General features: G+C 41.0%; 2 protein-coding genes and 3 non-coding genes across 8 annotated transcripts in view; all 5 read left to right on the top strand.

Moving 5' to 3' along the window:
- Positions 1–640: 640 nt before the first annotated feature.
- Positions 641–16935, top strand: tnpo2 (transportin 2 (importin 3, karyopherin beta 2b)). 2 transcript variants are annotated; one of them, XM_017705892.2, is made up of 26 exons: positions 641–766; positions 2155–2254; positions 3279–3354; positions 3962–4111; positions 4727–4833; positions 5566–5699; positions 5843–5924; positions 6071–6193; positions 6809–6927; positions 7495–7555; positions 8231–8402; positions 9050–9202; positions 9970–10195; positions 10659–10830; positions 11027–11113; positions 11229–11336; positions 11673–11831; positions 11926–12013; positions 12996–13094; positions 13452–13490; positions 14574–14669; positions 14874–14949; positions 15384–15483; positions 15575–15649; positions 15731–15875; positions 16814–16935. In XM_017705892.2, exons 2-25 carry the CDS (start codon positions 2156–2158, stop codon positions 15836–15838), a joined length of 2709 nt encoding a protein of 902 aa, XP_017561381.1. In that variant the 5' UTR covers positions 641–766; position 2155; the 3' UTR covers positions 15839–15875; positions 16814–16935. The 2 variants fall into 2 exon arrangements, with proteins under 2 accessions (XP_017561381.1, XP_017561382.1); XM_017705893.2 differs by lacking the exon at positions 13452–13490.
- On the top strand, positions 7103–7170 carry LOC119265183. Its single transcript, XR_005131466.1, has one exon. It is a non-coding gene; the product is annotated as a small nucleolar RNA SNORD41 (small nucleolar RNA).
- On the top strand, positions 7625–7695 carry LOC119265180. Its single transcript, XR_005131464.1, has one exon. It is a non-coding gene; the product is annotated as a small nucleolar RNA SNORD41 (small nucleolar RNA).
- Positions 8634–8701, top strand: LOC119265181. The gene has a single exon (XR_005131465.1). It is a non-coding gene; the product is annotated as a small nucleolar RNA SNORD41 (small nucleolar RNA).
- A 4718-nt stretch (positions 16936–21653) lies between the features above and the next one.
- Positions 21654–25482, top strand: part of tmem104 (transmembrane protein 104) — an 86217-nt gene continuing 82388 nt past the window's right edge. The window contains exons 1-3 of one of the 3 annotated variants that reach the window (XM_017705896.2): positions 21654–22046; positions 22383–22475; positions 25225–25346. In XM_017705896.2, coding sequence (XP_017561385.1) covers positions 22431–22475; positions 25225–25346 — 167 coding nt within the window. In that variant the 5' untranslated portion in view covers positions 21654–22046; positions 22383–22430. Of the gene's footprint in view, positions 22047–22103; positions 22193–22382; positions 22476–25224; positions 25347–25482 lie in introns of those variants that run through there. The other 2 variants (XM_017705894.2, XM_017705895.1) reach the window with 2 other exon arrangements.

A 25482-nucleotide genomic window follows, 5' to 3' on the forward strand; every position in this document is an offset into this window, starting at 1 on the left:
GTTTCTTTAGCCGAGTTTAATGTATTGGGGCAAAATAAAATAAAAACGTGGCCTATGCACACGTGTTAACTTATTAATACTTAGAAAATCAACAAAACGTCACTTGATAAGGGGTATTTAAACTTATCTTTGGTTGTAGTATTACTACAGTTCTTTTACGCACCCTCAAAACACGCTTACTGTACGTGAGTAGGTTAATGGAACCAGACCGGGGGGGAACCGCACACGTACACATGTTCTAAGCCGCTTCTCCCTCAGGGTTGCGGGGGGTGGGAAGCATGCATTTTATAGAAAATGGTCATGTACAAAATGACTGTTTTCAGTACAAACATCTACATAACAACAACAACAGCAATAATAACAATATTAATATTATAATTATTATTAATAATAAAAATCTAATTTAAAAAAAAATAAAAGAGGGGTATACGGCCTTTAATATGATGAAAAACGCATATTCAGTAAGGGGATGTACAAACTTTTGACCGGTAACTCGGGTAGTTAAATCCAGAAAACAAAGTGAAAATATAATCCTTACACTAGAACTAAGACCAGGACTGCTACTTTGCAAAAAAAAAAAAAAAAACTCGTATGTGACGGGCCTCGGAAGCTGAGGTCACACCCAAAACCGGCAGGGATCCTATCAGCGTCTTCGTCTCCCTGCAGCCTCACTCAGAGCAGAGCGCCGGCGGGCGGCGAGTTCAGACGGTCCACACACTGGTGCATGCGTCCCTACTGGGTCTACAGGCCTCCGCACACAGGCTTTGTAAGTAACTAGCGAAATATAAAACGGAGAGGCACTTGTTGTAAATATGTGCTGTAGACGTCGGATACACGGCAGGCGAAGAGAACTAAGGCGGACAGAAGCTCCGCCATCGTTCGGATTCGAACTTTTGCCGGCGCTTTGAAATCGAGCTGGTTAGCTGGACTGAACCGAGCCGGATCACGTTTTACTGAGCGGTGGAGCCAATTAGCATTGGAGCATCTCATATGTAGATTCCAGGGGTTTTGCATCTTGTAAAGTTGTGCCAATAACTGTCCATTTGATGTGTGACTATTAATGCGCCGTTGCGGTTAAGTTAAATTGACTTTCCACCCTGACCGAGGTAATTTGGCCTAATGTTGGGGGTGAAGGCGAGTTTTCACACATGGTCTCCGGTTCAAAGCGAAAGGCCGCTAGCTCGCATGCTAAGTTAAGTAGCCGCATGCTGTTATGGCGCTAGCTGGCTAATTGGCTAACAAAGCGACTTGTCCGTGTATCATGTAGTTAGTGTTGCTGATCCCTCTAATCCACCTGATGGAACTGTTGGCCATCTAGATAAACAGACTTGATTCACGCACTGATACAGCGCCTGAAGCTAACCTCTACCGGCATACCAGATTAGCTAGCCCGGCTACCAAATCTCCATGGTTGTTAACCGAGCTATCTTAGCTAGCGTTAGGCAGTTAGAGCAGTTAAGGTAGGTTAAATTCAGTTTAATGTGATAAGTGTGCAGTACACATGTCGGGTTCGAGCTAACTGAAGACAAACGAAGGTGTTTGCTTTCATGTGAGCGCTGAAAGTAACGTTAGCGTTTAGCCACGCTTCGGTTGGATGACTGGTTAGCTGTGTAGCGCTAACTGCTAGTTAGCTGCTACCCAGACACGGTTGGAAACTAGGCTAAATTAGATAGCAGGAGGTGACCACGAACCAGGTGGCACGGGTTTTGGGGGATTAATGACAGTGCCCGGGATACTGAGCTCTTTATTTGCATGCATGGTTGTTCTCCTCCTCTCCATAAGCCTTCAGTGCAGAAAAGAACACACACGCGCGCACACACACACACAAGGGTACACCGACACACGGAACACCTAATTTAACCTCAATGGGACCATTAACGCTACATTAGTTATGTAGCCTCTCCGGCGCGGTTAACCAGGCTTCAAAGAGCACGACCAGTATTCACGGTTAGGTCATTATTCGGAAAGAACCGTTTATCTTGACTCTTTGTTATTCGTTCGCATATTAATCCAGCTCAGACCGCTTTCACCACGTTTTCATTGTTTCCATGCGGTGACCAATCAGCGTTGAGAAGGGCTGCATTTATTTATATATTTCTTGTTCGTGTTTTATTGTTCTCGTAGACTGTTTCTCACTTTTGGTTGTTTGTGTAGGATGGAGTGGCAGCCGGATGAACAGGGACTCCAGCAGGTCCTTCAGCTCCTGAAAGACTCTCAGTCCCCAAACACAGCCACGCAGAGAGCTGTGCAGCAGGTATCCTTCTCAGTAAAAATACCACTCTTGTCTGCATGCCAGCTGTACCCAGGTGATTTCAGCTGTACCAGATCTGCAGTTCTGCAGACGAATCCTCAGGCTGGGTAGAGCCTCAGCTTGGGCAGGAGCGGTCTCTGCTTGAATGAATGTTGGCCCGTTTGCTTGCGAGCTACCTACTGAGGTGTTTTTGAGGAAGCTCTAATCAACGTCAGGTAAAAACATCCATGAAAGGGCAATTGTTTTTTTATTTCTGTATTTCTGTATAAGTAAACCAGTAAGGTGTGCTTGGTCATTGTTGGTGCATTGCAGAGCAAATTCCAGACTCGGATTCCTTTATAATGGTGGTGATTGGAACCAGGAGTCACAACGTTCACAAACACCCCCCCCCAAATATGCAGTGTTGACTATTGTATGTATTTGTTGATGTAAGCTGCTCCTTTAAAATGAAATGGTTAAGGTTAAAGGCATACACCCCAATAATGTTAGCTAGTTAACACTAGCGCGATAGTTTTTTGACTTTATGGAATTGTGTATCAACATCGTATGTGAAATGGCAAATCTGAATTTACTTGCTTTTATGTCATGGTAAAGAGCTTCCTCACCAACCGTTCGTCTAACCAGTTTACTCTTCCAAATAAAGGAGCCTGAGGCTCAGTCTGCAGGGTTGCGTAATTCGTGGGGTGCTTTGTAATTGCTGTAATCTCACACCATGTTTAAGTTATGCTGCATTTTATCATCATCAACTTTTTGCTTATGTTGTCTGATCTGTTTGAATGAGAACTGTCATCTCTAGCCACAGAGACAGGGACTCTGGGGAAGCGAAGGGACGCTGTGATTTCAACAATTGCTGTAGCAGCTTTTGTGCTGTCGAGTCTCAAACACCCTCGCTGTGAATTACGGGTTTTCACATAATCAGTTACTATCATTATCACAGCTGGTGGAGCGCGAGTGTCAAAAACGGTTTGAAATGTTTGGCTCACGAATGTTCCTCCGCAGTGGTTTTTTCCCTTAACTGTGTCTTCAGAAACTGGAGCAGCTGAACCAGTTTCCTGACTTCAACAACTATCTCATCTTCGTCTTGACGAGACTGAAATCTGAGGGTAGGTCTCTCCATCTAAGACATTATATCAGTAATCAGGGAGAGTCAAACGTTAGGAGCCAATCAAAATCTGCGACATGCTTAATTGTCTAATTGTCACCATCTTCCAAGATGTTTGGTTGGATTTGCATTACAGATGCTTAATATATTTTATATTAAGCGAGATTAAGAGTAATATTTTCAGTGATGCAGCACTCATGTCTTACTATTTTGCATGCATTTTGGGTGTTCTGAATGTATTATTGAAATTGATATAAAGGCAAAGCTAACATTACATGTGCATGCACCAGTAGATTTATGAAAAGGCCCTAGAAATGTCCTGTGATTGAGTGATTCATTCTGTGACAGCACCAGATGCCAACTTGAGTCTACCCTTGGCCTGACTTGCATCCCTTTTGTTATAGTTTGGCTTTTTTTCCTTTTACTCTTTACCAGGCCCTTCTTATTTCTGCTTCTGTTCTTTATCTCAAGCTTTTACCACTGTGTTTTGTTTTTGTAAACATATTTTTTGGTGGCTTAATATTTCTTGGTTTTGCTACATTTACATGTTCACACGTCCATTTTTAAAACCCATTTGTGAGGACCTGTCTCCTCTTTGTTCCTCACAGATGAGCCGACACGTTCGCTCAGTGGCTTGATTCTAAAGAACAATGTGAAGGCCCACTACCAGAACTTCCCTCCTGCAGTGGCAGACTTCATCAAGCAAGAATGTCTGAGCAACATTGGGGATCCATCCCCCCTTATTCGTGCTACCATCGGTGAGTCTAAACTTGATATATGCATGTATTGCAGAGTGCTGCTTATTTACTTATTTATTTACATTTACATTTATGGCATTTGGCAGATGCTCTTATCCAGAGTGACTTACAATTTGAGCATTTTTATACAGGTAGGAGAAGGTAGTGTTGGGAGTCTTGCCCAAGGACTCTTATTGGTGTAGTGTAGGATGCTTGACCAGGTGGGGGATTGAACCCCAGTCTATAGTGTAGAAAGCAGAGGTGTTACCCACTACAGTATACCAACCACTTTTTTTTAATTATTAATTCAGTTTAAGAATGTAATGTTCCTAAATGGTTCTTGTCATGTTTGTAGAGTTCTAGAAAGCGTAAGGTCTTCTTTCCTTTTTTATTTTAAAATACCTGCTTCATAAGAGACACTTCCTTGCTCCATATCTCTGCTCACATACATAATAAGGCCTCATCTACTCTTGGCATTGTATTACTTCCTTGTGCTAAAAGCAGAGTCTGTAGTGTGTGGATTAATGATTTATTCATGCTGCCAAAAGTTTAATGGCAGGCTATTCTGATGATGTGCTCTTTAGACTTGTCAGTAACCTATACTTATAAAAGGCATCTAATGTTCCCTACCCCCAGGTATCCTGATCACAACCATCGCTTCTAAAGGGGAGCTGCAGACATGGCCTGAGCTTCTCCCTCAGCTCTGCAACTTGCTCAACTCTGAGGATTATAATACCTGTGAGGTCTGCATTGCCACCTCTTCATATTCTCTTCCACCCCTCCTTTTCCTGCAGCTTCTTATAATCCCCTCTTCACTTTATTTTATCTGAAAGGAACCTGCAATATACCTCTTGTTAATTATTGCAATGCTAGCCTAGTATTGGCTAGAGCTGGGTATCTTTCAAAATTTGATAGTGGAACCAACACAGATACTTTGTCTTGGAGGACGATTTATTTTTGTATGCAATGTTTTTAAATTATGAATGGAAACTTAATGACCAAGCACAAATAAGTGTGTTGTAGGAAGTGGTTATATTTAGTGACCTCTGCAGACTAAGCAAGAAGCCATGATTTTAGTAACATGGGTCAAGAATGCTTATTGGTTCACTGATGCTATGACTGTCTGTTTTTGTTGTCAAATGGGACATTTATGTAATGTTTAGTAGTATTGAAGTAATTTGTTTAGTAACGGCAATAAAGGACTTTTTTTTCCCTATTCTCCTCCCTACTATTTGCATACTTATATTCCAGAAGGTTGTAATTTGCTATGAGCTTCCTGGCGAACTTCACAAATGAGTTTCTGTGGGAGTTTGAGTAAAGCAAGATATTTATTAATAATTTTGCTCATGGCCTACTGTCTTTGTTTTGAGATGCTGACAAATGGCCATCATTTTCACAATATGCTTCTGATTCCACTTAGACATGTTTTTGTGACAACTTGTCCAGTGGATTAACTCAACCATTTGTGTGTTCAGGGTTCATTTGGAGCTCTACAGAAAATCTGTGAGGACTCTTCAGAACTGTTGGACAGTGATGCCCTGAACCGACCACTAAACATCATGATCCCCAAGTTCCTCCAGTTCTTCAAGCACTGTAGTCCCAAGATAAGGTCAGTTATAGGAGACCATAGTTATCTTTAATTCTGCAATAGCTGTAATGAATTTGGCAGACCACTTTTGTGGTGGTGGGTATTTATGCTGTGTTGCCTGTTGGTGATGGGTTTTTTTTTGTGGCTACGTTCCTTGTCTACAGATCTCATGCCATTGCTTGTGTGAACCAGTTTATCATTGGAAGAGCTCAAGCTTTGATGGACAACATTGACACCTTTATTGAGGTAAGTACTGATTGGTTTCATTTTCATTAGCTCTGGGAGAACAAAACTAGAGAGAATAGCAGTTGGATGACTATAGTTTGTTCACTGTTGTTGCTGTTTGTACCCCCCCCCCCCTTTTCTGACTCCGCTTTTCTGGGGTATGTCAGAGTCTGTTTGCGCTGGCTGCAGATGAGGACTCTGAGGTGAGGAAGAACGTATGTCGGGCGCTGGTCATGCTGCTTGAAGTCCGTATCGATCGACTCATCCCACACATGCACAGCATCGTTCAGGTGAGCCTCCTTCTTCCCTGTAATAACAGATGATCTCTGATCATCCTTGAGACCTCTTGCTAAAGTGTTGGGTTTTTTCAAAAACAGTAGAATTGCAAATACAAATCTGAAGGTGGCAATTCAGCTGCTTTGATTTTAGGATTGTTGTCTTGATGTTGCGTGAAAATATATCTCCATTTTTGTTTTGTACTCGAACACAACTTTTACCTTGTGTTAGATTCATGATGAATGGGACAGGAGAAATGGTCCAAAATTACTTGTTACATTAGCTTCTATTATAACTTACAAATGTTGTTTTTTCCTTCCCCTGTAAAGTTACCATTTTGCTCTGACGGTAAAAGCTAACTTTTCCAAAATAAATGTTTGTATTTCACTACTGTGTAAATTCCACTCTCTTATGGTAGATGGCATTAGCTTTCACCTGATGCAGACCCTTGTCATCTTGTAAGAATGTATTTCTGCCTGTTGGCTTCATTCAGTTTATAAAGAAACCATATTGTTTGCTTTCCTTCTTTTTTTCAGAATGGCTAAGTTGCTAAAAAGCTGCTGGATGTTCTAACATATTTTGACAGCCTTGCGCTCAGACAAACTGACACTTTATCTTTTGCTTTTCAGTACATGCTACAGCGTACGCAGGACCCTGATGAGAATGTGGCTCTGGAGGCCTGTGAGTTCTGGCTCACCCTGGCTGAGCAGCCGATCTGTAAGGAGGTGCTATCTGGACACCTGGTTCAGTAAGTCATCGTTGACTGGGAATATTCTAGGATCTAAAGTGGGGAATTAGTTCCTGTTGTTTTTTCGTGGTACAGATTTGACCAGAAAGCTTAATAGTATGTTTGTCACTGGCTACTAGCCTTGCTGGGTGGAGATGGGTGATGTGAGCATCTGCCACACATCTAGCCTGTCGCTATGGAGATGATGACATCAGAGTTCGTGACTGCTAGTGATGCTTTGAGTATTCATACTGTCTGATCCACAGCAGCCTGGCCGCACACACCCATTAACACCCTCGGTATCGTATGACATGGGTAATTTTGGCATTCCCTCCAGCATTCTCCTAGAGCTCTTAGGTTTAGTCATTGCGTTCAATTGCAGGCAATGAAAAAAGCTTTGCGTACAGTATAGGCATCATCAAACAAGGTGGTTTGGATATGGTAATTGAGTTGTGAGCTATAAATAGCATGTGTGGTGATGTAGCATATTAATCTAAATGAGTGTACATGCTGTGTGATGTAGAATGAATACTATTAGTTCTTGCCCTGTTACAGTCCTCATAATGTTCCATATCTGACCCCATTTAGACTGATTCCTATTCTGGTGAATGGAATGAAGTACTCTGAAATTGACATCATCTTGCTGAAGGTGAGTACACATGCTGCCATTTCAGTTGAAGACCTTTAACTGAATATTTGACGTATTCATGCCTGGGCAATGGGGATGACGATATCTTTGATCTTGAGACTCGTCTGTGATGTTTCTTGTATTCATACTGTCTGACCCAAGGCCTTGCTCATATCTGCAGCTGGTAGACCTCAAAGGATCTGATGTTCTCAGCTATGGGAACGGAGCCATTTCTGTGCTACTGAATGTTGATGCGACTGCTAACTACTACAGCTAATGTGCTGTTCTGCTAAAGTGTGTGGGTGGGAGGTGTAATTTCTCTTAACTCGTTTGACATGCATTGTAGGCAGGTTTGGTGGAGAATGATTACACAGTTAAATTTAGACCTCACTCTTAAAACGTTTTAGATACATCGCTTCAGCACAATATCTAGTTACACACATGCATTTTTGCAATGGTATTTAGCTTTCTGCTGTTATCCAGCTTTTAAATGCCTCTTAAGGTGAATCACTCGGTCCTGATGGAGCCAGTGTATTACAGGTAACATCTGCAATTATTTTGATGAAACCCCTTGGCCCTTTGTTCTCTATCCAAAAAATGAAAACAAGATTAAGAGTTTTTAGCACAGTTGTCTCTTTGACTGTTGTGACTAAAAGCCTATCCCAGTCCTTCTTTGACCCTGTACTTCTGTTTCAGGGTGACGTGGAGGAGGATGAGGCTATTCCAGACAGTGAGCAGGACATTAAACCCCGTTTCCACAAGTCTCGCACAGTCACACTGCAGCACGAAGGGGGCGAAGGAGAGGAGGGGGAGGATATTGACGAAGATGATGACGATGATGATGACACTCTGTCTGACTGGAACCTGCGTAAGTGGATACCTAAAGTACACTTCTTGGCTTAATCAATAACAGTTGGTTTTATCTACACTGTAAACATGTCTCTGAATGGGTAAGATTTCTTCTTTTTACTGTGTGCCCTCTTGTACCAAATCAAAACATGCTTTAATAAACTGATACAGTGCCATTTTGTTAGGCAGTATTTGACTGCAGATTTTCCAGTTACTAATTCTTTTCTTGATGAGAACCTAACTGGTGTCAGTGGAGGTGACGACAACTTTAAAACTTGATTGTCTGTGATGTTCAAGTATTCATACTGTCTGATCCACTGTGGCCAGTTATCTCATCATCAATTCAGAACCACAACTCGTTCAATAAGATGTGAAATTCACTTTCCTAAACATATTGTGTTTTAGGGCTGTGAAACGTGGTTTGTTAACTGATATTGCAACATATGCTGCAGGATGGTTGCAATATGCAAATGATCCCTCTTACAGATGGCAGAAATGTGCTGTGAGCACTCTGACCAACCTCAGTTTCCAAATGAGTTGTTGTGGGTGTTTAGTTGAGCCAAGACGGGCACAGGATCGAACAAATGTAGTAATTTTAGTCAAGACAACATATGCGGGTCAGATCTTTGATCTATTGCAATCAAAATAAGCATTTTTCTTTTTCAGGTAAATGTTCAGCAGCAGCGCTGGACGTGTTGGCTAATGTTTTCCGGGACGAGTTGCTCCCCCATCTGCTCCCACTTCTGAAGGATCTGCTGTTCCACCCAGACTGGGTCGTCAAGGAGTCTGGCATTCTGGTGCTGGGGGCCATCGCTGAGGGTAAGCTTAAGATTCAAGATTGGCTTACTCTCATGAGTAAAATGTGGAAATACAGCGTAGGTGGTGTAGTATTGAGCAGAAATAATGCAGTATGAGACCACATTTGGAGTAATACTGTATACGTTAAAATATTGAATAGTAGTGTAACACTGCAATAATACAGTTCACCAGAATGCAGGACAAATAGTGGTAGGAGTGCTACAAAACCTAATAGTGCAGTGGAAAAAAGAAACTGTCTGAGCAAAAGTCCACTGAGTGATGTTGGAGTGGCAGACAGCCAAACTCTAACTTGTTCCTTGGTGTTTAGGACTGTAGCATTCTGGCTAAGATAATGAGAGCTTAGCTAGCTGGCCAAATGTGCTACACAGCACATGCTAAAATGACATCTGTTTAGAGGAAGTCTGAAAGAGCACAGATAAGTGACTTGTTTTGGAGTAAAAGCTGAAGTCTGGTCTGTGGTATGTAGCTCTTGGCTGTCAGCATCACCTATCAATGAGCCTCTTTGAAATGTAGATGGGTGCGGTGTGTTCTACTGTTCAGACCTGGAAAAGAAGTTTGACGTCATTTTAAAATACCTTATGTTAAATACTGTGGTTATACCTTATTACTATAATAACACCTAACCCTAAAATACTGATTATTCACCAAAGTGTTGCTTTAAACTTTTTTCACTTTCTATACAAAGCTTTAAATGACATGTTCTGTTAAGTTGTTGTCTCTTGCTCTCTTCCTCTCCTCACTAGTTTCCTTGTTATCTCTCTCCATAGGTTGTGTACAGGGCATGGTTCCATACCTGCCTGAGTTGATTCCTCACCTGATCCAGTGTCTATGTGATAAGAAAGCTCTGGTTCGCTCCATTGCCTGCTGGACGCTGAGCCGCTACGCTCACTGGGTGGTCAGCCAGCCACCCGACGCCTACCTCAAACCCCTCATGACCGAGCTGCTCAAACGCATCCTTGACGGCAACAAGAGGGTGCAGGAGGCCGCCTGCAGGTGTGGTTCTGTTTAAAGATGTGGTCACAATGGCTAATTTCAAGGATCCTTTGAATTGTAGCTGTATTCCAAAATATGAAGTTTAATCTTTAAAAAAAAATTTTTTTAAACAAAGAAATGTCCAGAGTATAAGTAAAAATATGTAGTGGTTCCACTGCTACATATTACTGTATCACAATATATAGAAGACAGTATTTTATCCAAGGTGTTAATTTGGCCAAAGAGTGCTTTTTTGGATCATGTGAACGCATCTCACCAAGGACCAACTGTGATCGGTCAAGATGCTCACAGTGCACAGTAAACAATTTTATGTTGGTTGAAAAGTTCATTTGCATATTACAGCTTTCTGCAGTACCAGTATTGTACAGGCCAGTATTGCAGTAATGATTAAGGTTGGTAATAGACAGCCCTTTTGATTGCAATCCAAAAGCTTAACTTTTTCTCTTCACTTTGTTTCCTGCAGTGCATTTGCAACTCTAGAGGAAGAGGCCTGTACTGAGCTGGTTCCCTATCTGGGCTTTATTCTGGACACACTGGTCTTTGCTTTTGGAAAATACCAGCACAAAAATCTTCTCATCTTGTATGATGCCATTGGAACATTGGCTGACTCAGTGGGCCACCATCTCAATCAGCCTGTGAGTTTTCAGAACTGTGTTGTGTGGTGTGGCTTTTGGTGTTTTTTTTTTTGTTTTTTTTTGTTTTTTTTCCTCCCCTCTTTCTTTCTGAGCCTGAAGTGTTACATTAATACTATTATGCAGTACAGATAAATGTAGAACTTTTTTTTACAAAACTGTACATTTACTCAGTCTTTTTATCCACTCGTCTTCATAGGAATATATACAAAAGCTGATGCCCCCTCTCATCCAGAAATGGAATGAGCTGAAAGATGAAGACAAGGATCTGTTCCCTCTGTTGGAGGTAAGTGAGTTTGACTCATTTGTAGGATGTGAGGAATGCAGCAAGTCATCAAATAACCAGTACCATGTAATGAAGTTGGAAGCTTCTCTTTGAGACTCTGTGATTATCTGTCTAGTGTCTGTCATCGGTGGCCACTGCGCTACAGAGTGGCTTTCTGCCCTACTGTGAGCCAGTATACCAGCGCTGTGTCACCCTGGTTCAGAAAACCCTTGCTCAGGCAATGGTGAGTGTGCACCCAACCCTCATAAGTCACCTTCCAAGCCTAAAGTTACTGCCATGCTCCCAATATTTACAGAAAATATTTACTGTAAGGCTGTAGTGAATATTCAGCTTTTAAATATTGAAACATTCATGTGGTAAAAACATTAGAATATTGGAGTTTAACATTCTGCATAACTTCTAATTGTTTTCAGAGGTAGCAATATAAAAGAAAATTCCACTTTTTTTTTTTCCTCTCCCAAAATTGAATCATAAGTTAGTACTAGGGAACTGTTTTGCCTTGGAATGTCTCACTGCCATGTTTGAGTTTCTGAGCTATCCCTTGTCCTTGTTATGGAAGATGTATAATCAGCACCCAGAGCAGTATGAGGCTCCTGATAAGGACTTCATGATCGTGGCTCTGGACCTGCTCAGTGGACTAGCTGAGGGTTTGGGTGGCCATGTGGAGCAGCTGGTCGCCCGCAGCAACATCATGACTCTGCTTTTCCAGTGCATGCAGGTACACAGTGGATACATAATTTTTGCTGGCAATAGAGTTGTAGATTGTGTATGTTTTGGAGGCTGAAGTGGGTTTTTTTTTTTTTTGTCTGTAGGACACCATGCCAGAGGTGAGGCAGAGCTCTTTCGCGCTGCTGGGAGACCTGACCAAAGCCTGCTTCCTTCATGTTAAGCCCTGCATCGGTGAGAACTGCTTTTGCCATTGATCTAAAGTCAGTGGCCCATATTCATCAAATAATGCTAACTTAGAATGCTAGTTTATGCCCAAATATGACTACATAGACAGAGGAGTCCTTATCTTCGGTTGTTTGTGTGTATTATTAGTATAAAGAATGTGTAAATGCACATTAAAAAAAAAAAACTAATAAGGGATGCATAAATACCATACTGAGTAACATACTTAGAATTAAGTAGGTTTTTTTGTGTAAATGAGTATGATGTAAATTAACAGGTAAAGTGTTAATATCTAGCTGATTTTATGCTGCATTATCTAACTTTGATAGAGGAGCGCTGTAGAGGAGAAGAGTGGGTTTTGTTCCACACCAGAAAACCACTTCTGTACAGCAGCAAGTAAAGTACGATTTGTAGGTTTGAATTTTTCAATAACAGCCTTTGTTGCACAGTGACCGCAGGAATGACATCTGAGGCTAATGCATCTGAAAAGTGGTGCAGTTTTACTTCTGAAATCTTTTGTTTGGCTGGTTGAGCTGTCGTTGAATGTCCTCTGAAGCCAGACATAAATTATATTTTAGAAATTTTATTTTGTGACTCGCATGTACATTTGAATAGACATTCGTGTACAAACAAAGCCTATGATTTATATAAAACGTCCTGTCCATGAACAATTTCAAATAATGCTGTTTGATTCAGAATAGCACTCTGCATAGAATACTGAGCAATGCTGCACACACTGAAGCTAAAAGCAGGCTGTGATGTACAAGTTACTCTTTACAGAGTAAAGAGTTTTACACAATATATATAATTATTGTATGTCTGCAACATGTCGGGTTTTATTTTTTTTGGAAAGACTAATTTCACCCTAAACTTTTAAATAGTAGTGCCAAATATTTGAATGGTGGATGTGTATAGTTTAAACCCATTGCTAAGTGTGAGGGTTGTCTGGTGGTATGGATTACTGATGCTCAGTGTTCGTCTATGCCTGCAGCTGAGTTCATGCCCATCTTGGGACTCAACCTGAACCCGGAGTTCATCTCGGTCTGTAACAATGCCACCTGGGCCATCGGTGAGATCTCCATACAGATGGGTGAGTTTAACTTGGTCTCTTGCGTGGCCGATCCTATGGGGGACCTGCATGTATTAGCATGGTCATTGGACAGCCAGTTACTTGGAATAAAGACAGTGCATTTACCTGGGTTGACATTCTCTGACAGACTGCATCGTCATTGAACAAATTGTTTTACTGCAATGCTCTCAGCTTAACAGTCTGTGCCATTTGGATTTGGCAAGACTCTAAGACAGCTGCTGTGAGAGAGTGTGTATGTGTGCGTATGTCCTAATAATCCTGCAGCTGGCACTTTTGAGCCTCTTAGTGAAGTGTGTGCATTGGTATTGGCATGGTAGACTGCAGGCAGGCTAGTGACAGTGTTTGGTGTCTCTACAGGCTCAAGTGACAGCAGGCAGGGAGCAGGTGACTGTTCAGGTGAGATAGGAAGGAAGTTTGGATTATTTTCTGTGACTCATTAAAAACTTGAGGCAAAACAGGCTGTTGTACCTGATTTAAAATGATCCTATGGAATACTAAACTGTATGTATTTTCTATTCAATGCTGTCTTGAATGTGTGAATTCTATAAACATCAGGCAAATCTCAAGATGTACTTAATTTAAGTGATTACAAATTATTTGCTGCACTGTACGAATTCATTTTGCTTTTAAAAGTCTTGAAGCATTGAAGGAAATTTTCGTAACATGTAATATGGGGGGGGGGGGGTGGCTTGTGATTCCTGATTAACTGCTCAGACAAGCTGCTCATGCAGTTTTAGCAGTCTGACAAACATATTCCTCAAAGTTGCATGTAAACACAACCATTGCCCCAACACGGGTTAAAACAAAAAATCTAAGCAAAAAGCTTGGTGTGTATGTATGTGTGTGTTAATGTTGTTGGGCATCAATACAAAAAAATGTTAGGAGCGACGCCGCCCTATGAGCGCTGTGTTATACTCCATGAGAACAGCAGCTAGCCTTAAGATTTGGATTTTACAGCGGATAAAGCCATGGGTGTGTTTTACACTGCCGTCGGATGCGGATATTCCAAACTACTTTTTCATCTTTAAAATTTTTACTGTTGCTCCAGAGCCCAAAAAAATATATATTTAGGACAGCCCTACTGTATTGAAAATTGTTCATAGACTGTACTGTCTGTTGGGGGTTGTGTTTCACGCACAGTCTGAGTTGTGAACTGTTGAACCAGTTCTAAATTCATTATATGCCTGGTTTTAATCCCCGAATTAAATTTCCTGTTATACCAGATGGCTAATTGGCTAGCATGCTCTTATGCAACGAAGAACATTAGCAGCTTATTAGCATAAGGTGTGTTTAGACTATACTGGACATTTAAATCCACAAATTTGAGCTCTAAAACAGAAGGAAACAACAATCATTTGTTGCAGCAGCCAGCATAAAGTTGACTGCATGTCAGTTTTAGTGGTGCTCAGTAGTGGATGGATTTTTCCTTCTTTCCCAGCATTTACTGTAGCTGACTACTGTTTTCTGTCTTGGCCTCAGGTGTAGAGATGGAGCCATATGTGGGGCTGGTTCTTAACCACCTGGTGGAGATTATAAACAGACCCAATACCCCCAAGACTCTACTGGAGAACACAGGTACTAAAACTGTCATTTATTTCCTGTTTCTTATTGAGCTACATTGACCTGTGCAAGATGTTACAAAATGCGTTAGAAATCTGATTGATTTGAATGTGGGTGCAGGTGCATTGTGGGTTAAGTGGTTCAATGTTATAATTGTACAGTTTTCTTTTGACATGTTTTCTATTTTTATTTATTTATTTATTTATTTTTCTGCAACAGCCATTACGATTGGTCGACTAGGATACGTTTGTCCTCAGGAGGTGGCACCCATGTTGCCACAGTTTATTCGACCTTGGTGAGGGTTTTTTTTGTTTTTTTTGTTTTTTTTTTTTTCTTCCCTTGCTGACAGTTGAGTACAAGTTGTAAAGTGATTTTTCACCATTTAGTCGATTTGATGAATAGACATGCAAAGTTAGGGCACAATGACATCTAGTTGATTTAAGTGAAAGTCAGTACACATCCTCTAAACACCCTTATGCACATTTGGTATGGGTGACGGGGGGGTGCTTAAGAAGAGAGGTTAAATACAAATTATGCAATAAAATTGGTTGAAAATGGCCTATGCAAGTTTGTTCCTAGTAAAGACTTTATTTTCATATTTTCAAATAATGTAATTGTCAGCAAAATGTAATTTGACCAGTGTGTTCAAACTTTTGTATAAAACTGTAATTGTAGTTTATAAAGATTTAATTTACTAAAGCTCTGGAAACTGGTGCTTTCTTTTTTCAGGTGCCAGTCGCTGAGAAACATCAGGGACAATGAGGAGAAAGATTCAGCCTTCAGAGGCATCTGCTTAATGATTGGGGTGAATCCTGGGGGTGTAGTGCAGGTGATCAAGCTAATTTTATTGATTGTTCTGCCTTTTTTTTGAGGGGGGGGGGTGGTTGTTTGGATAACTGGTTGTGTGCATCTGTCCATAGGACTTTATTTTCTTCTGTGATGCCGTGGCGTCCTGGATGAACCCGAAAGAAGATCTGAGGGATATGTTCTACAAGGTATGCATCAACTAACAAATTTTGCAATCTTTCTGTATCCTGAGAAATCAAAGGAGTAACTGTGTTCATTTGCTGTTGCAGATCCTGCATGGCTTTAAGGACCAGGTTGGGGAAGAGAACTGGCAGCAGTTCTCTGAGCAATTCCCCCCCCAGCTGAAGGAACGGCTGTCAGCCTGCTATGGCGTTTAGATGCGTCCCCCTAATTAACACAGGACACGCCTGTTAGGTACAACAAATTTATGTCCAGTCTTTATTGATTTTAATATTGGATTTTACGTTGTTTAGCAATAAAGCAGTAGTTTTGACAGTTACATTCATCCAGTTTTAGTTGATTTAGCCAAAATTTAGATCAACCAAGACATTTTTGGTTGCTTCTTTAGTTTTCCACTGGAATCTGAATCACACTTGACCTCATACCGTGTCGAGTTAAATTTCGTACTTGCATATAGTTTGACACTCTAGGTTACACTACCTTGAATCTGAATTTTGTATGCTAGAAGTTTGTAAACTATTGACCTAATTTAAAACATACAGCAACTTAACATAAAGATGTGACCTTACAACAAAGTTTGTTGTAGGTGGTGCTACTGTGACTTTTCACCTTTTCAAAATCAGACTAGGGGTCTCAAACTGCCACTCCACAGGCCCCATCAAGCCTACAAGATGGCTTCATACAGTTCATGTTTAACTTGGCCTAAAATTCAGCCTTTTTTTTTATTATTATTTATTACATTTTTTTATATCATAAGCTGGCCCCCTTTGGGAGGACCACCTTGCTTGTGGCCCCAAGGTAACTGAAATTTCCCTGCTTTAAGTTTAAAGGTATAGTCTGTTGCAATATCTAGTTAGAAATTAGTGGCAGTATTCTGTTTAAACATCAAGGCAAACGATTAGGGCATGAAGTTTGCGACATGCCGATGGATTTACATAAGCTTTCTTCATTTGTTAGTTACTTATTAATTTTGTAGCTCCAGTGCAAAACTAAATCGGCTTGGACACCAAACATGTCTTGCCTTTTGTGAAGCTCCTAATACAACAGTCATGGATAAAAATAGTTCTAGAAGAAAATACAAGTTCTTTGACAGTACAGCTTATTCCAAGGCACAAGTGTTGTGTGGTGGTAAAGTCTGAAATGTTCCTAATTTGTACTCTGTTGCTCTTTAGGTCTAATCTACGGGAGGGTTACTGGGGAACTCATCCATGTCTGTGTATTGCACTGCCCTGCTGTTGGAGGGGGGGAAGAACGGCGCGATGGTCTGTGTGTCGGGGCGGCCCCGCACCCTGTGTCTCTGTGAGGGAGGGTGGGAAAGGGTGGGAAGGGGGTTAGGGGGAACCAACCTCTGCAACAAACGCCGCGATTTAGCGTCCCACGCGGTTGGAGTAGGAATTTTAAGACTAAAATAAATAAACGGAAGCAAAAGGGATCTAGGCTGGGATAGATGGGGAGAGGGAGGGAGATAGGTAGGAACGCCTTGCCAGCTGATAACTCCACTGCTCTCTTCAGTACTGGAGGAGAGCGCTAATGGGAAAGGGGGGGAGGGCTGGGTAGCACCAAACGCGCCCACCAATAGTACAGTCTAGTCAAACCCTGGCACCTCAGCTAGACGCCTATAGCACACACAGCGCGTTATGTAGACCCGCACACTTTTTAGACGAAGCTTTAGGCAAACCTCTCTTTGCCTGGGCAACATTTTGTGTACCCTAATGCAAACAAACGATATCTTAAGAGCTATCTGTTGAACACATCAGTGCTATAATCTTTTTAAGCCACAGGGATTAATGGCTAGAGGTAAAGCACGCGATGCTTACAATAATAGGGAGAAGTAAATTTCACCTTTTTAAATATGCGATCATTACTTGTCAGTAAGTACAGTGCATATAGTCTCGCTTTCAGGCTGTGTATTGCATCTTTCCAGGCTGTTCATTGTCGTTACTGCTCTGTAACATGGCCAGAACTTGGTTTTAACTTAAGTTTCATATTTCTCCCCATCAAGAAAGTGCTCCACTGTGTTTTGTGTCGACCCCTAGTTCTGCTGTAACCAGAACAACTTTCAGGAACTGTAACTATAGTGCTGAGTGTTTTTACTTTTCTTCTGCTTGCTCAGATAAGGGAATGAGAAAAAGGTTTGCATGAACTCCAGACCCTTGGAGAAATCAGTGCAATGTGCAAGTGTCAGTTTTTCAGTTTTTTTTTTGTTTTTTTTCCTCCCTCCTTTTAGTTTAAAGATCAACATGCAGTGTTGGCAAGCTTAGCTTTAATAGTGACTTTTCCCCATTTAGGACCGTGTGGGTCAGTGTTCTGTTGTCTTACAGCAGTAGTACGTCCCGTCGTGAGCTGTGTTTTTCGCATCTTGCTGTGCTCCTCTGAAAAACCATATCATAGTCTGACCTGCCTGTAGAGCAAAAGAACGTGCTGCTAGTGCTTAAAAAATATGTTATGAAATTAAACAATAGTAAGAAACCAAATGAGTGGTTTTAATGCACTTTGTTAGGGAGTTTCATGCTTACAGACAGCAGTCCTGCGGACTTACATAGGCTATATTTGTTAAGGTTGTTGGTAAATGGCATGTTTCAGAACATGACACTATTATAAACAATGGTAACTAAAAGATTGATGGTGCGCAGAGCATTGAAATGTTCTACATGGTTCTAGTCAGTTTGGGTGGTTGTCTGTTATATTGCCATCATTTTAAATAAGCTGGCAGGTTTATACATCTGATAAAGCCACGTGTAGGTATGTGCATCACTTCGATATGTAATGAGCAAAATTAAGAGAATAGTTTGTCTAAATTAAACGGCAAGTTTAACATCTGCTCAGTGTTGAATGGTAAATTCATCAGTTCTACCCAATGCACCACAACTTGACATGTAGCTTAAGGGCGAATGAGTAATGTAAAATCGGGTAACGAATAAGAAAACTTAAAGGAAGCAGTTGACTTGTGTAGCTGTGAATAGGTTGTAGAATTCTATAATTCACTGATGCTGATGTTGATGTAATTTGATTTGGAGTCTCTTGGGTTTTTTGGCCTTTACTATAAAGCTTAGACACAGAGGTACATGTTTGAGAGATGTAGAGAATTGCACTGGCTTTCTCCCAGGTAAGGGTTTTTTTTTGCTTTGTTTTTTTTTTTCCTTTTTTTTTTATTTATTTTTTTAATTAACTTCCTCCTTTTATTTTCTATTAAATCAGAGCCCATTGTCAACACTTGCAGTTCATTTACCATATCTTGTTTTCTGTCCTGGACTAATTTTTACCGAGGCCTTATAGTATAGACATAAAGGATTATTTCTGCACAACATATGTGGCGAATTACTTGTACCAAAAAAGTAACAAAAAAGCAGAGGTTCTCATGAAAGCCATGAAAGCAATAGCCATGTCTCTGCTAGTATAGATGGACGTTTGTCTTTAAGGTGCACCTGGTTTGCAGTGTTCCATTCAATTGTGAAAGTGAGGTGGAATCCCACGGTCCTTTTTGAAAATGCCTTGGTGTACCTTCCAAGATCTCTTTTGCTCATTAACAGCCTTGACAATCTAATTTTAGCTTTCTACACTTTTGTAAATTGCTCCTTCCTCAGGACTTGAGCTCTATAAATGGGTAAATGACTGTGCAAGTGTTGCTCGATAGGCAGTCAAAAAGTTTAGGTGGGGTTACACCAATTAACGATTCGCAAACAGCAATTTTTCATATACACGAGCGAATATTCCAAGTCCCATTTCTCATTAACAAGCAAGATATTTACATTATGTATGAGAAGTATTTGATTTTTAGGCAGAACTTTCTGTTCAGAGTGTTGAGGCTGGCCGAACTGGTGGACTTGGAACAAAAACTCTTTTCTGGAAGTACTGTGAACCACTCGATGTGGAGCCAGATTTGCTCCCTATTACCAAGAAATGTATTTTAAAGAAAGTAAAACACTCATTTTCCTGCAAAATATCATTTGTCCTCAAGACTTTTTAAGCTTTTTTTATTTTAAATTTCATGAAATGTTATTTATTTTCTTTTTTTCTTTTTGTATTTTTTTGTGCTTCCGAGCACAAAGACTTTTTTAGACTTTAAAAGTTTTATTATTTTGTTTTTGTTCTAAAGAATTTTTTGTTGTTTTTATATCAACCAATTCTCATGCATTTTTTTCTTTTCTTTTAAATCGACCAATTCCAACAAAGAATTAGGATGGAAGGAGGGGAAATGCATTTGAGCCTGTACTGTGTACTTAGGAGAAAATCTGCTGAATGATTTTAAGATGTTTAAGGGTTTTTGTTTTTTGTTTTGTTTTTTTGGGTTTTTTTTTTTTTTTTTTTTTTCCTCTTCCACACTGGTGCAAACTCATTTATCTCTCATCACTTTCTACTTTAATTCTGTGAAATGGGGAAATAAATTCTTTTCTACCAACCGGGAAACAAAGGTACGGTGTGCTTTTATTGAAGTACTTTTTTGGTCTGTCCCTCATCCAGATGTGTCTGTATTACAGTGGAGCTGTTTTTAGTGCTTTTGTATTCTGTATCTGTTCATTTGGTCTTTCAGTAACTCGGCATCCATGAAATGTGTATGTTCAAGCACGGGGCAGATTCAGTATGGTTCAGTGCATATGGACCGCGTTAGTTTGATTGTGATTAACACTTGATCGCTTCATTTTTGTAAAATCTGAACAAAAAATAAAGCCAGAAAAAGATGTTTTGTGATCAAGAATTCATTAAGAATACTAAATGCTCTAGGAAACATTTAGTACTTCATTTGTTCAGTTGTCGAATGCGTTTCAGTCTGCATGTAATAGAGATGGCATCATAGCTTTCATTTAATTAGCTATTTACTTGCATGCACTACACCAATAATAGTTTTCTTTTACAGTCAACTGCTGTTGATTTTTTTATCAGTTTAAGAACATGTAAGTGACCCTTTTCCTCTCTGATGCAATACAATATTGTATTTTGTGATTGAATAATTTGACATACTGAACACCACATGTGAATTAAGGGAACGGGTATCTTTTCAAACTTGGTTGTCTACACACATTCTTATCCAGCTGCATAGTATTGTAATTTTCTGTTAATAGTAGCTGGTTTCACAAGCGCTGCACTACAGTCCCCAGAATGCACTGCAGTGTAATTTCTCACTCTTGCCTCAACAAGTATCTATGGGACAGCAGTTACGCTTCAATTCTACACAATGCTGTGCAACTCCACACCAGTCATATCACCAAAAAGCATTACAGCTGCAGTTCAATCAATATACACTTCACATCAGCTTAGCAGCTGGGTGTTTAGCCCAGTGCCTACACCAATCAGGCATAACATTGACATTGTTTCTCCGCTCATTGTCCATTTTATCAGCTCTGTTTACTGTATAGCTGCACTTTGTAGTTCTACAGTTACAGACTGTAGTCCATCTGTTTCTCTGATGCTTCGTTAGCCCCCTTTTACCCTGTTCTTCAGTGGTCAGGACCCTCACAGAGCAGGTACTATTTGGGTGATGGATCATTCTCAGCACTGCGGTAACACTGATGTTTCATAGGTGCTAATGTGTGTTGCGCTGGTCTGAGTGGATCAGACACAGCAGTGCTGCTGGAGTGTTTAAACACCTCAGTGTCACTGCTGGACTGAGAACAATCCACCAACCAAAAATATCCAGCCAACAGCGTCCTGTGACCACTGATGAAGGACTAGATGACTAGCTTACACTGTGCAGCAGCAGATGAGCTGTTGTCTCTGACTTTACATCTACAAGGTGGACCGACAAGGTAGGAGCGTCTAATAGAGTGGACAGTGAGTGTTCAGTGTTTTAAAAACTCCAGCAGCACTGCTGCGTCCGATCCACTCGTACCAGTGCAACACACACTAACACCACCACCACCACATCAGTGTTACTGCAGTGCTGAGAATGATCCATCACCCAAATAGTACCTGCTCTGTGAGGGTCCGTGGGGTCCTGACCCCTATAGAAAAGGGGAATAACAAGTTTAATAGTTTTAACGCTTAAAAAAACTTTCAACCGATTAACTTGGGATGAGGCGTCCCGTACCGGCTGTGGGTGCAGCGGAGTTCACTGCTCTGCCCCGAGCGCTCGGTGTGCGGCTGCGCTCTGAGCGTTTGGGCGCCCAAGCTGAACTCCACTCTCAGCGGAACTAGCGAGCTAGCGGCGGAAAATAGAATGGGACCCTCAACACTAACTGTTCCACTCTTTAGTCATCTGACATGTGCCCCTCAGCTTGCTACTTAAAGGTGCGGACCTGAAAACGTCGGTTTTCCAACAGCTTCTTGAAAACCACCCGCTCTCTTCATTATTTTGGCTTGTTAGCTAGCTAACGCTAGCTAGCCATCATATGACCAGTTAGCTAGCCAGCGACGTACTTGACGAGCAATCCGAGAAGGAAGCGTCAGCACACCGGCCGAAGAGGACGGGTGAGTGGTCACTTCTGAAACTGCTGATTTAGGCTGTTTTTACATGTCACGTAATATCAGCTGAGTCGTAACTGGCTAAAGACTGTAAGCTAAGCTAAACTGGCTAATCAGTCGTATACGCCGTTTTTCCATACGTTACCCGCAACGTAAGTAAGCCGAATATGTGAATTTGTTATGTTTTAGCAGAATAGCTGGGGAGCATGTTAAAGGTTATATTTGTGGTCAGAGATTTGTTGATACAGTGTCAAAGTGACTGAATACTTCAGACAACTCACTGCTAACGCTGAAGTTAAATGGACCTCCAGGTAAAGTTAACCGACGTTCCTCTTCCCTCAGGTTCTCCACAGTTGAGCTTTGTGTCGGATTGGACCGCCCTGTATCACCATGGCTGGTGGCATTACAGAGACGGGAGAGCCATACTCACCTTTTGTAAGTGTTGTATGTGGAGCTGGGTCCTTTCCATCCTTTCCAGGAGCCCTGTTAACTCGTGCTGTCATTCTGTTACTGTACCCACAACTTGTCCTTGTCTTGTGAGGACTTTACCTTGCATAAGTATTGGCCGACTGTTGTGAGAGCAACCTGTAGCCTAAACAACTTGCTGTGGTGGTCTCTGCAGATGATATGCCTAAGAAAACGTAAGTGGTGCCTCTCTTACTGTGCAACGTGTGTGAAGACGTGTGTGTAGGGATGGCCAGTATGGTCACACTTGATGGTCACAGGCAACAGAAGTGCTGTGAACAGTGCATTAGGGAGCTGCGTATAGTAAGGAACATGTTGGTGTGTTTGTGTTCTCTGTCCTGTTGTTGATCATGCAGGCTGAAGTGCACTCTCAGAAAAAAGGGACGATGCTGTCACTGGGGCAGCACCCCTCTTGTCACTGTGGTGGTACCCTCAGGGGTACATCCCAGTACCTGTAGTCAGGGAACATAACTGCCAGAATCCACCGAAATTATATTTTCTAAGATGTTTTGACTCCACACATCTCGTCTCGCCTCCAGGCCTTTTACTTTACTGTTGTGTTTTAAAACGTTTGGTTATGAAAAAGGTACAAATATCTGCTTTTCCACTATGAAAAACTCATGTAAGGAACACCACTGGACCTTAAAACCACTGTTGTTCCTTTGAGGGTACACTTACATTGATTGTACCTTGATGAGTGAATCATGTACCTGCATGGTACCTTTATATCTAACAGTGGATGCTTGAGCCTCTACGAGCGCCACTTTCAAGTTGACCTGTGTGGTTTTTGTCTTTGGCAAACAAGCCATTTCTCTTAGTTCAGGCAAGTTTAGCACATACCTTAGTCATCTGGATATTGCTTTTCATATCTTCAAGTTATTTTATTTACCCTTTTGGGCCTCTGCTTTATCTTCTCTATCTCTGTTGTCCTCCTGTGCTTGTTCCCATTTCATGATGATTTTATTTCATATTGTTTTATTTGTTTTATACCGCTGTTGTCCTTTTGTGTTTTACTATCCTCATACTTTTAGTGTCAAACACCTTTTGTGCCGCACATTGGACAGTTTTTAAACATGCTTTATGAACTGTTTACTTAGTTATTTTTGAAACAACGATGCAGCTGTCTACAATATTGTTTAAACAACATTGTTAATGTTCGAGCTTGGCAAGACGTCAAAGAAGAGTTGTTGGTGCCGGTCATGGAGGCGCTTTGTTTTCGTTTTGTTTGTTTTTTAAACAGCAAACAAAAAAAAAACATCAACCACTAAACTGTTTCAAACCTAAGCAGCTGTAATTGTTGCTTTTGTCAACAGAGACTGTTAAACCACATCAGTGTGTGTTACAAGAGTCAGGGTTTGTTCCTAAACAAGATAAACAGTTTGTCAATCGCAAGGGCTGTATAGTTAACAGGAGATAGTAAGGACATGGCCGACCTTGCGCCAGTTTGAGCAGAAGGGTCAGGTGAAAGCGCGTGATTGTTACCTCTCGGTTTACCGGACTCTTATTCCGTCACTGGGAAAAGGGAAATAAGAAGTTTGTCTCTGAAGAATGTGCTTGTTGTTGCAGAAATGGTGAAAACCACCAGCTGCATGTGTTGCTAAAGGACATCTCTTCTATATGAGTCCTATTAGTGGCTGATATCAGCAGAAGCCTGTGCATGTGTTACGGCCGAAGTTTGTTTTTTGCTTTTGTATGCTGTTTTCCTTTACCTTATCTGCCTGAAAAAATAGGCTGCTTACTCTTGGGGCCTTTGTTGATTGTGGGTCTGTTAGCACATTGTAATTTATACAGACAGTAGGAAATTAATTCTGTTGACCATTTGTTTATATACTGTATATATTACTGAACTGAAACGGATGCGCACAATCAGACTGGCACTGGATTTAGTTACAAGGGAGCAAAGAGGGAAAAAAGGAAAGCTTTGGGAACGAGCAGGATTGATGTGTAGCAATTGGAATTTCTATGTTGAAAACACAAAATGTTATTGTGCTGTTTATGTCTAGGGAAAGATTATATCATGTAACCAAAAGAATGCAAGCTTTTAAAGCAAATACATATTATCAAGCTAATAAAATCAAAATATTTTTATGTTTAGCTGCATTTCCCCTACATACAGTTGTTATGCATTGATGAATCGAGGTCACTACACAGGGCTGATTTCAAATGTCGGGTAAACAGCATTGAGATATTACAAAGTAGATCAAATATTTTCACAACTTCCTCTCCTCACAACTTCAAGACATTTACATTTACATTTATGGCATTTGGCTGACGCTGTTATCCAGAGCGACTTACAACTTGATCATTTTACACATGGGGGGCCAAGGTGGTGTTAGGAGTCTTGCCCAAGGACCCTTATTGGTATAGTGTAGGGTGTTTACCCAGGTGGGGATTGAACCCCAGTCTACAGTGTAGAAGGCAAAGGTGTTATCCATCAAGAGTATGCTTCATGTGAGCTGAGTAGGCTGACAGGCCTCTTGCTTTAAATGTGTTGACCTTGCAGCTGACTTGGGTCCTGGTGAGCAGGCCAAAGTCCGTTGCTAAGAAGAGTTTTTTAAAGCTGCTGTGTCTGTAAGCAAATTTGTGGCATGGGTGAATACTTAGTCTTTGCAAGTCATAATTTTATATGTTAAGGCAAGCCTAAGTATGTTTCTTCCTTTCATTTATAATGTTTCTTCATAACGAAAGCTCTTTTTTTCTCTCGTTTGTACGTGTACAGGTTGGCCTGGTGTACATGTTCAATCTGATTGTGGGTACTGGAGCTCTGACCATGCCCAAAGCCTTTGCCACAGCTGGTTGGGTGGTCAGCTTGGCACTTATCTCGTTTTTAGCATTTATGAGGTAAGCAGTGCAGTACCGTTGATAATAGTTAATTCATACTAATTTGCTTAAAAGATTGCAAATACATAATACTTAACATATGGACATGAATGATGAAAAAAAACTCGCAGGTCCCCTTGTTGCTTGGGACAAAGAT

The sequence above is a fragment of the Pygocentrus nattereri genome, chromosome 14 (genome assembly GCF_015220715.1).
Source record: "Pygocentrus nattereri isolate fPygNat1 chromosome 14, fPygNat1.pri, whole genome shotgun sequence".
In the NCBI taxonomy this organism is placed as follows: domain Eukaryota; kingdom Metazoa; phylum Chordata; class Actinopteri; order Characiformes; family Serrasalmidae; genus Pygocentrus; species Pygocentrus nattereri.

Coding starts and splice junctions, on each gene's coding strand:
- tnpo2 (XM_017705892.2), top strand. CDS start 2,156: ATGGAGTGGCAGCCGGATGAACAGGGACTCCAGCAGGTCCTTCAGCTC. Junction 6,194..6,808: donor ACATGCACAGCATCGTTCAG/GTGAGCCTCCTT, acceptor TTTGCTTTTCAG/TACATGCTACAGCGTACGCA. Junction 14,950..15,383: donor CCACAGTTTATTCGACCTTG/GTGAGGGTTTTT, acceptor TTCTTTTTTCAG/GTGCCAGTCGCTGAGAAACA.